Source organism: Theropithecus gelada, chromosome 9 (assembly GCF_003255815.1).
Source record: "Theropithecus gelada isolate Dixy chromosome 9, Tgel_1.0, whole genome shotgun sequence".
Classification (NCBI taxonomy): domain Eukaryota; kingdom Metazoa; phylum Chordata; class Mammalia; order Primates; family Cercopithecidae; genus Theropithecus; species Theropithecus gelada.
This window is the reverse complement of record NC_037677.1, coordinates 42,387,055-42,398,811: the sequence shown is the minus strand read 5'-3', so window position 1 is coordinate 42,398,811 and position 11,757 is coordinate 42,387,055. Positions and strand designations below refer to the sequence as shown.

The following is an 11,757-nucleotide window of genomic DNA, read 5'->3' as shown; positions in this document are numbered from 1 at the left end:
AAAAAAAAAAAAAGAAAGTAAGAAAGAAAAGAAAAGAAAAAGAAAGAAAAGGAGTGAAACTGTACCTAAAAAAAAAAAAAAAAAGTCACTTTAACTGTAGTGTGGACAATGCCTTGAAAGACAACAGAGGAGTACTATCAGGGAGATCACTTCAGTAGCTATTGTCATATTGGAGACAAAATATTTTAAGTACTAAAATCTGGTAAAAATTATGGAGTGAGAAAGGCAAATGCCCAAAGAATGTTTATGCAATTTAGGATACAACAAAGCTATGGGAAAACTAAAAATTGCCAGAATAGTAAGACAATGGAATACTTTGCAGCCATAAAGAAGAATGAAATTATGTCCTTTGCAGAAACAGGGATGGAACTGGAGACTGTTATACTTAACAAACCAGTGCAGAAACAGAAAGCCAAATACCAAATGTTGTCACATATAAGTGGGAGCTAAATGTTAACACATAGACCCATAGAGGGGAACAACAAACACTTGAACTTGTCAGAGGGTGGAGGGTGGGATGAGAGGGAGGATCAGAAAAAAAAAATGAATGGGTTAATACAAGATAATAATAGGCTTAATACAAGAGTGATAAAATAATCTGTACAACAAACCACCATGACACTAGTTTACCTATATAACAGACCTGCACATGTAGTCCTGAAAAAATAAAAGTGAAATAAAAGAAGAATGAGAAAGTCAAGCTAAGCACACTGTTACAAAAACAAATATATTAAAATATTAAAGTAAAAAATGTTTCTGACAGGAATGTCTCAATGAAAACATTTTTGATGAAATGTTGCCTAAGATGAAGACAAAATATTCACTGACTTGGCAACGTGAAAGTCATTCCTGACCTGAGTGGAGTTGTAGTTGTAGAGGTCACTAAAGATTGATTTGTAAAATAAATCACTGAAAGAATTTCTGTTTCCGGTAAGAAGGCAAACTAGACAATCTAAAATCTATCCTAATTAAAATTACTTAAAATGAATACCTGAGTCCACAAGAAACTAAGAAAAATCTTTAGGGGTCAGAAATAAAATGGAAACCTTAAAACTTAAAGCTCAAACAGGTTGCCTTAGAGAAGTTATCCTGTCTCAATAATGTATGAACTTTGGTTTTAATGTTCCAGATAAAAAGACATCAGGCTTCTAATGAATGGAAGGCAGAAACTGATGAGACCCTGTTCATATGGCTGAGAATTTCAAAGGGGTGCCCTTTCAGCGATAGGGTAGAACATTTAATGATAGAAACAAACAAACAAAAAAACACACACATGCACAGAAATCACAAAACCCAAAATCACAGCATTGGGAGACAATAATAAAGCTTGCCCAATTTGCTCTATGCTCTGGAGAGGAGGTAAAAAGTGTGCTATAAAAATGTAGAGCCAAACAGGCTATAAATAGATTTTGGGTTTGAATTTACACTATGTACCTGGTTTAATAAACCCCAAACTTTAAATTGACATGAAGAATCAGGTGGTGGAGTAAACACAAAACCTCAACCCAGACTGAAACATAAATTTACAATAGAAAATAAGAAAACGTGAAAGGAACCAATCCCTATGATGACAAATTAATGGATACAAACATTTAGACTACTCTCCAAGCATCTTACAAAATAGAAAGGCAAACAAAGATGATAAGATAAGTATTTTCAGTGATTAAGGACCTAAGAGGAGGAATTGAAAAATATTAGAAACAAATAACACTCTATATAAATGAGAGGCACCCAGAGTATCTTCTTGGGGTAGGCAAAACTCAAGAAACCCCCAATTCCCTATCCACATGTAATTCAAGGAAACACTAGTGTAGGTTCTGCTGCGAAGGGACTTTGCAGATTGAATTAAGGTCAGCTGACTTCAAAATAAGTAAATTATCCTGCATTATCCGGGCATACCCAATGTAATCACATGAGCCTTCAAAAGCAGAAGGGGAAGGCAGGAAGCCAGTGGAAGATGTGGCAGAAGAGAAAATAAGAGACATATAACAGAAGGGGAAGTCAGAGAAATTCTAAGCATGAGAAGGATTCAACTGGTCTTTCTTGGCTTGAAGATGTAGGGACACATGCAAAGTCCTTATAAAAGCCTCTAGGAACTAAAGGTGTCCCCTGTCCTGCAGCTGACAGCCAGTAAGGAATGGTTACCTCAGTCCTATAATTGCAAGAAAGGCAATGGATTCTGCTAACAGCATAAATGGGCTTGAAAGAAGTTTCTTTCCAGAGTCTTCTGATAAGAGCCCAGCTGGCTAACACCGATTTCAGCCTTATGTAATGTTTTCTTGTAGAATGTTTTCAAGGAGTTTTAGAACTTGGCTCTGAAATTCTCATTTTACTTAGAAATTACTTACGCTTGCTCAGCAATCATTGTGTATACTTGAGAACTCTTGAGATATAAGAAAGCCTGTAAGTTGTTTCTAAATATGATAAACTTATTGTTCTTCCTAAGCTTAACAATTCTTACAGCTGATATTCATTTTACAATGTTTTAAGTGTTTCTTAATTTTATTATGCAGAGGTTTCCTGCTCCCCAATTTTTGGAGCCTATAAATATGTATTTTTCCAGGTCCCAAAGAATGTTGTAGGTCCTTAAAACTCTAGTAGATTCTGAGCCCTGTGCTTAAGTCATGTGAAAGATAGAACAGTCCTGTGCCTGCCTCAGCCACATGTAGTGGTTGTATATACACCTGCAGTAAAATCAGCCTGCTATCCCCACATATTCACAATTTTAAGCTTATTGTATACAGTGCTTTTTGTGTTGTTGGCTGATTATTTTTTAGTGACTAGCATAGGTGCTATAAAATAATGGCTTAATAAATGTACTTACTTAAAGTAATCAAAAATCCACAACTTCAACTATATGTCATAATCTCCTTCCTAAAATATCTATTTGAAATTATACTTCTAAAGACTCTCAAAATTTTTGGATCCTCTTTAACAAAAAAAATTGCTTATCTTTATTGTGTTAAAAGATGGTACGAATAAACAAAATATAAAACCATACACAAAGTGGGAATCCCTATAAATATTTGACTTCTAGATATGTGCTTCATTAGACGTTAGTTACAGATTTCTTTCTAAGCATTTATAGATTCATATTCAGAATATTCTAGACATTCCATATCCTTAATACAGCAATGGCTTCCTAGTACTCTGAAAATTTTTCTCAGGACCAGGGAAATTTTCTTTGGTGGTATAGAGATTTTAGCAGAGTGTGCTCTAAGAGCATCTTAACATATGTGATGAAACAAAAACTATGCACAGGCCTAGCTGTTATGTGCAGGGAAGGGCAGGCAGGCTGATGTTCACGAGCAATTATCAACGCAAGCAGCAATATTTGTTCCAAAAGTTCACAGGATCCTTCTCAACCTCAGTAGAAAGTATTAATTAAAAACAACTCCCTCACCTAGGTATGCTGTAGTGAGATTAACAATATTTAAATGAATAATAACATGAATTATTTCACGTGCAAACCTTCATGTGTGATACTTATCCCTGGGTACAATAATTGGATCTGAAATCCAAAGGCTAGGCTTTAACTCCTCTGTGGAATCCTGCTAAACCTGGACCTTTCCACTTTAAGATAATAATGCTATGACATTGATTTTTTTTGTACATGGGTAGTTTTGCTCACTTCTAAACCCAATAAAACTCCCATTCTTTTTTTCCTGTTTTTTTTTTTTTGTTGTTGTTTTTTTGAGATGGAGTCTGTCTCTGTTGCCCAGGCTGGAGTTCAGTGGCGTGATCTCAGCTCACCGCAACCTCCGCCTCCCAGGTTCACGCCATTCTCCTGCCTCAGCCTCCCAAGTAGCTGGGACTACAGGTGCCTGCCACCACACCCAGCTAGTTTTTTGTATATTCAGTAGATATGAGGTTTCACTGTGTTAGCCAGAATGGTCTCGATTTCCTGACCTCGTGAGCCACTCGCCTCGGCCTCCCAAAGTGCTGGGATTACAGGTGTGAGCCACTGTGCCAAGTCAAAACGCCCATTCTTACCTAGGGACAGACCCTGTGACCCCGAAAGTCAGATTTCATGTGGCCACTGAAAGAGTGCAAATTAAATCTGAGAATAACCAAAATGCTTAAAACTTAGCATGTTGTGCTTCCATCGAAAAGCAAGATGGGAAAAAAAAATGTATAAATAGAAAGAAAAACAGGGAAAGGGACAAGGAGAATTTGTGTTCTGTAAGTATTGGGATGAAGCTCCCTACCTCTTTCCATTGCTGTTCCACAGCACTGCTTTTGCCAGGACTGGAGACTTGGTTTCCAGCTCTTGTACCTCCTCCAGCAATGCCTTTTTGCAGATGTGCTTTGCCTTGTATAAAGAGGAAAAATGAAACATGGCATAAGAACTTGACACAACTGAAAAGAGAGGTTACTCCCATCTTGGGCCATACCCAAATGCCCTTTGATAGAGGTTGAGGTTTGAGAAGTGTTGTAGCATGTACAGTCTCCATGCATGACATGTAATCCACCTCCATAGCCTGGAGGCATCCAAAGTGCTGCAGACCAGACCTGGACAATAAATGTCAAGAGTCACCATCACCCCAAAAAGAACTAAAAGTCTGTAGATCTGCTGAGGAGCCCATTCATTCAAAGACAGGTTGGGGTTCACAAAGACCCAGGGTCTTCCTGTAAAGCTTTTCTTGGCAGGATCTGAAAACCCAGAAGATGCTTTATATCCTCATCCTAGCGAACAAACGCTGGTTCCCTGTTCCTTGGCCTGACTGCAGTCAGAGATCCCAGGAGTTAGCCGGTTTTCTCTCTCCCTTTTGGTGTGAAAAGAGCCACTGCCAGAGCAGCCATGGACTTAGGATGCTAGAGTGCATGGTTTGGATGCAAAACCTTTGGCCTGAAATGTGGCATCAACACAAATACACAGTGCAGATTTTTCATCTTACCCTGGTGATGACTAACCATTAGTGTCCACATACACAGGCTTTGATGAAATACTACATCCTATGAAATAACTCTCAGCCAGGAAAGCTCACTCTTCTGGAACTGTAGGAAGTGTTCCTGTACCTTTTCTTTTTTTTTCTGACTAAACTGATTAGTACCTTACAATGTTCAAATATTTGGCTAATTTCAGGGTTTTTCTATAATTGAGACTGAACAAAGCTAAAATTGATCTACTATTGAAAACCATCTAGGAGAAGAAAAGACATTTAACAAGATATAGGCTATATAGGAGGAAAAAACTGTAAAGAAAATAGGCTCATGAATTAGTAACAACTCAGGGTAAAAACCTTTGCATTGGTTTAATTTCAACATATACACATGTGAGAATCTAGCTGGGTACCAGAACTCAAAGACAGAATGAGAACAAATACTGAGCACATTTGACCCGAAATAAAATGTATCAGCAGAACTTTCTGAAGACGTGGGCCATTTCTGTAGAATCACATTCTACCCCTACCCACCCTCCACTTTCAATAAAAGAAAGCATGTTAAGATAATATGAGTCATCTCCCGACATTGTGAGTTAATCCATCATGGAGTATTAGCACTGAGACACTGTATATGTGCCTGGAATCCTTTCCCCCAAAATAAACAAGAGAAAGTCACACAGACTTTAAGACATAATACCTTAATTCCATCAAACAGTGTCCTCAGACTCAGGATAGATAAAATACTGCAGGTCAACGCAGAGCCTGTGGAATTTTAATTTAAACAATAAATGAGAAAATGCCTTTTGCTGGAAAAGAGGCAGTCAAAAAGGATGTTAAAATATACCCTGTTTATTATGAAATATTTGGGAACTCAAACACTGCCTTTTATCTTATGGACTTCTGGAGCTAAACTGACAAGGCCACTGAGTGTGTTCCCCACCTGCTGTGAGCCATCAGCTTGCACAGGTACCAGGAGAATATTCTGGCTACCCCTGAATAATTAGCAGCATTTGTCACTCTTCCAGGATACCTCTTCCTACCATCATCCTTCCGCTCCCTACTTTTGTACCCTTTCCAGTGAACAGGGGCAAAAAGCACCTATTGTTATCTCCTGATCTGGGAAAAAAGGAGGTTTCTAAGGAAGCTGAAATAGGAAAGCTGGGCACGGAAAATCTACAGCTTAGGCCAAGAAACAAAGAGAATCTGACCCACCGTGGAAGCTGCTGGTTTCTACTCATTCAGAACAAGGCCTCAGAGGGCAATGGTCTGAGCATCTCTATGCTCCCAGGCATTGTTCACATCTCAGTGGATGAAACTGCATTCATATCTTAGAGTTACTCAGCAATTTGTTAATATTTCCACTAGGCTAGCCCCTGTAAGCTAGTCTGGAAACTTTGCTGCTATTGAAGAACACTGCATTGCAATGCTGGGGATAATTCAACCTCTCTTTCTGCATGTAGCACTTGAGTAGAAGTGGTGCTGGTGATTTAAAACAGTGTTTTCAAGCATTTTTTATCTCATAAGGCCTGAATTAGGAAAAAAAAATGATTCTAAAATCTTTCCTTCTGAAGTCTACATGAGAGTGGCCTAAAATTAGTATTTATAGGTTATAAAGTGAGTTAAGCATTAGCCACTGGCATGTCACTTAAATCTCACCAGGAGCCAGGATTTGGAGTGTTCTGCATCACAACTTTGACAAAGTAGCCCCATTATCTGCAAATGGCTTATCCCCTAGTGGTTCAGGCTTCATCTAACACTACATCAAGAGGACAGATTACCACAGAAGGGACAAAGTGGGGTTGTGACTACTGCCACATGAGTATGAGATTGTGACTCTTCAGATCTACCTGTGAGTGTCTCTAGGTTTTTGGGGACTTTTAACATAAATAGATTGATTTAGGATCTTACTTTCCATCTTTTTGTTTTGGAATTTTTTTTTCCTGGACTCTTTGTATGCAAGTACAGTCAGTCAAAGTGTTTAATTCTAAACGTGGATGAAAATGTAAATATAATGTGCTTCAAAATAAATCAGTTTAGTTAGAAAGTTAAAAAAAACAAGGCCTATTTGCATATAGAAATAGCTCATTATCTCCTATTTCCATTTAACTGCCTGTCTGGGATTACAATAAGAAAATAAAGGCCAGGTGCAGTGGCTCATGCCTGTAATCTCAGCACTTTTGGAGGCTGAGATGGGTGGGTCACCTTAGGTCAGGAGTTCAAGACCAGCCTGGCCAATGTAGTGAAACCCTGTCTTTACTAAAAAGTATAAAAATTAACTGAATATGGTGGCACACACCTGTAATCCCAGTTACTTGGGAGGCTGAGGCAGGAGAATCGCTGGAACCTGGGAGGAGGAGGTTGCAGTGAGCCGAGATCGTGCCACAGTACTCCAACCTGGGTGAGAGAGAGAGAGACTCTGTCTGAAAAAAACAAAACAAAACAAAACAAATCAAAACAAAACAAACAAAAAAAAAAAAAGAAAGAAAAGAAGTCATTCTAGAATTGGAGACTGTATTGTTTGAAGAATGGCAAAATATAAGAGATGCAATTAGATAAATGAAAATGGGTTTCTCTGTATTCAGTGGCCTTGAGCTTATATTGTTTTGATAAAGCAATACTAACAAATTTCTCCTAAATGAGAACTGGTACACGGCAGCTTACCTAAGAATGCTGTCATAGGCAAACATTTTCTGTGAATATATGTTAAGGGATTTTGAAACAGTTCTGGGTAATTTAAACTTCATACTTCTAAGACAAATAGCCATTAGCTAGGCATCACATATACTCAATCAATTATTTTAATAAAAGATAGATTTGGTTCCTCATGAAAACTTTGGTTAAAAGGACAATAGTGTAGGCATCTTATGAAGTTCCAAATCTGACTTAAATAGTATAACAATAGTGAATCTGCATCCAGAAAGTTGACAGACTTCAAGAAAAAAGTGACTGAATTACCTTATTCTGGTTCTCTTTTCTTACTCTTAACAGGCCAGGTCCTGAAATGCAAGTGAGAAACTGGGCAAAAAAATGGAGAAAGTGCAGAAAGATGGAGCAACTCAGTTTCCTAAGTGCTCACAGAAATATATTTGAAAAGTTGGGCCTGCCTTGCCCTGGAATTTAAAAGCTCTTTCCAAAGAGAGTGATGGCCATGAAAATTTAAAACAAAACAAAACATCCTTAAGATTAACCGAAGGCAGCTGATTGCAGTAGCTCACACTTGTGATCCCAGCAGTTTGAGAGGCCGAGGTGGGCAGATCACGAGGTCAAGAGTTTGAGACCAGTCTGGCCAACATAGTGAAACCCCGTCTCTACTAAAAATACAAAAAATTAGCCAAGTGTGGTGGTGTGCACCTGGAATCCCAGCTACTCAGAAAGCTGAAGCAGGAGAATTGCATGAACCCGGGAGGCAGAGGTTGCGGTGAGCTGAGATTGGTCCATTGCACTCCAGGAAGGGGCAACAGTGTGAGACTTCATCTCAAAAAAAACAAATTGACCAAAGGCAAGATGAAAGAACAGCAGCATCACCTTGGAAGTTCCCTAACATCACCATGTGTTGCCATCACAAAATAAGACCTTCAGCTGCTCCTCAGTTCCCTCTCACTACTGTAAACCTATTCTGGGAACTTCGAGGTGCATCGTAGCATATTGTGCCTCAGTAGTTATTTGACAACTTATATCCAATGATGGGTGGTTGACGACAATCAGGATTAATATTTTTGTTCAGTGTATAGGAAGAAAAAAACAACAAGTTTTCTGAAACTGCAATTCAGAAAGATAAATCACAGTGAAGCACTGTATCCTTCTCAGAGGAAAGCAATTCACAATATGCCTTTTCTCCTTAGGAGAAGCCTCTGAATTTACTTGCCTCAACAAATGTTTTTGGTTTTGAGTACAGTATGAGACATCACATGGGCCTCATAAACAAAGATAAAATGCCCAAATAAACTCACCAAATTCTGGTTTTTGATGAGAGGGGTGAGTATAGTTTAGATATTAAATAGATATTACAAATTGAGCATACATGTACTTTGGGAAAATACTCCAGGTGACAGCCAATATATACAATATTCCCCACAACTCTCAACAGAACAAGACAAAGATGCCTTTCAGAAAGTACCCCTGGACTTCAGTAGGGATTTTTTTGGCTCAGCCCAGAGATGAGATGCTGAGGGCTACTGGAATCGCTGAGTTCTCGGGCTGTGATGCCAGGCGGTGGGCAGCAACTTGTTCCTGTGGGCAAGACTAATCTATATTTATCTAAAACTAACTTATCTTTGCAAAACTGAACAAATTCAGTAAGGTAATATGTTGTGTCACAATTGGGCATATTAGCTGAAAGAGCAAATAACAGAACTAATATTTTCATACAGTATATCCATTAGATTAAGAAAATAGCTTTTCTGGCTATAATCTTTTCATAATCAACTCTGATTCTGCTATTTTCAGAAATGGTTTTATCAAAGAAAATGGAAGAAATGATAAATCAAAACATTTAAGAAATTAAGTGATTTAATTTTTATGAACAATTAAAAAAAGAATGGGAAAAAAAACAAGAAAATATGGCTGTAATATTCTTTCTCCTCTGTGTCTTTGCATTATATATAATTGGTTGTCAAGATAATGCCAAAATGAAGATTTTTACAAGAGACATCCTTGACTGTCAGGCAAGAAAACTTCTCAATGAGAGTGGGAGAAATGGTGAGCTAAAAATGAAATCTGATGTCTTTTCTTGGAAGGTTTGAATTAAAGTATCAATTGTCAACCTCAGGAACCCAAAATAATTGTGTTTGCCCAAAGTAAAGCTGAGCTCAGTCTCATTTCTTTCTTTCTTTTTTTTTTTTTTTTTAAAGAAGGAGTCTCGCTCAGCTGTCCAGGCTAGAGTGCAGTGGTGTGATCTCTGCTCACTGCAACCACTGTCTCACAGGTTCAAGCAATTCTCCCATCTTAGCCTCCCGAGTAGCTGGGATTATAGGTACCCATTATCATGCCCGGCTAATTTTTGTATTTTGGTAGAGATGGAGTTTCACCATGTTGGCCAGGCTGGTCTTGAACTCCTGAGCTCAAGTGGTCGGCCTACCTTGGCATCCCGAAGTGCTAGGATTACAGACATGAGCCACCGTGCCCAGCCCAGAGTCTCAATTTTCAAGGTAGTTGCCACCTATTTGCAGGGAAATTGAGATCACCCAAAACAACAACCAGTATTATGTTTTTCAAGCAGCCCCTCCTTTTGCTCATGGATAAAATTAAAATTTACATGATCTTGGAAATTAGTCCCTGCATTTGCATTGTACACAATATATCTTGGAAGTAATATATTTTAGAACTGAAAGCAAAAATTGAGTAGTATTTTCTATTATTCTACACAATAAAGCCATCTTTGTGACTGATTTTGTCATAGACATGTGAGCTACCTCTCTAGAAGAATTTATTGTAAAGATATCTATTTTGGGATATGTGGAAAAATGAAGAATACTTCACTCTTCTAATTTGAAATGCCTTAACCTATACACAGTTTTTCTCTAAGCATGGGATGTGAAGCCGGGCCATATTTGTGATCTTTGTGATCACGTAGCACTGAATTTAAGGTATAAACAGAGATAAATTTTGAGTGGTACTTTCTCTACTGGATGGAATAGGTGTGTACTTAGAAATTCTGCCTTATAAGGCAGCATCCCTAATGACTTCACAGGTTCTCTCAAAGCTCCTTTTTGTCTATATATTTCCTTGTCATAACATATACTTTCTTTTCTTTCCCTTTTTTTAAAAAAAGATACAGGGTCTTGCTTTCTTGTCCAGGCTGGGGTGCAGGGACACGATCACAGGTCACTGCAGCCTCAAACTCCTGGTTTCAAGTGATCCTCTTACTTCAGTTTCCCAAGTGGCTCATATGACAGGTATGCACCACCATGCCCAGTTAATTTTTAAATTTTTCTATGGCTGTCTACATTTTCATATCAAGATAAAACACAAGTTTAGATTTACCTTTTTTTTTTTTTCAAAAATAATCTTTCACTGGGAGGTGGCAAGAGACCCATTTCTTCAGAATTCTCGTAGTGCTCATATTCTGTGGCAGAGATTGTGGGAAAGATAATTCCAGGGATAGATGAGCCCTGCACTCATCTTTGATGATGCACTTATGCTCTGCATGCCACATCTTCAATCAAACAGGCAGTAGAAACCAGGAATAATCCCAACCGGAAGTGTGCATAGCTCAGGATCACAGCGGCTTGCAAGAAACACAAGTAACACATGCTTGAGTATTCTCTCTTTCAAAAACGATGCAATGCAATTTCATCAAGGCATGTATTTCACTACACCAAAGCAACAAGTACTATTAAATTTAATGAGAGGTATCCAATGCACTGTCAGGAAGTTCAAGGGGCAGAAGAGACTTGCTCTACTCTGGAGCCCTATCTCCTCCCACCTCCATTCTTCCAGTTTGACATGTAATCTTGTCTCTCTCTTTTATAAAGTGCTTCCAAGGCCAGGTGCGGGAGCTCACCCCTGTAATTCCAGCACTTTGGGAGGCCAATGCGGGCGGATCATGAGGTCAGGAGATCGAGACCATCCTGGCTAACACAGTGAAACCCCATGTCTACTAAAAATACAAAAAAAAAATTAGCCAGGTGTGGTGGTGGTGGTGGGCCCCTGTGGTCCCAGCTACTCGGGAAGCTGAAGCAGGAGAACTGCGTGAACCCGGGAGGCGGAGCTTGCAGTGAGCCGAGATCAGGCCACTGCACTCCAGCCTGGGTGACAGAGGGAGACTCCGTCTCATAAATAAATAAATAAATAAATAAATAAATAAATATTAAAAAAATAAAGTGCTTCCAAGTCCTTCTGATTAGGATGGTGTCCTAAATTCTTCCTAAAG

The 11,757-nt window shown here is 38.7% G+C and overlaps 1 protein-coding gene across 1 annotated transcript in view; it reads right to left on the bottom strand.

Annotated features, from left to right (window-relative positions):
- Positions 1-4,204: 4,204 nt before the first annotated feature.
- The window catches only part of LOC112631021 (ankyrin repeat domain-containing protein 30A-like), a 206,045-nt gene continuing 198,492 nt past the window's right edge, over positions 4,205-11,757 (bottom strand). The window contains 2 exon segments of the mRNA XM_025395528.1: positions 4,205-4,312; positions 11,021-11,112. Of these exon segments, the coding sequence (XP_025251313.1) occupies positions 4,205-4,312; positions 11,021-11,112 (200 nt within the window).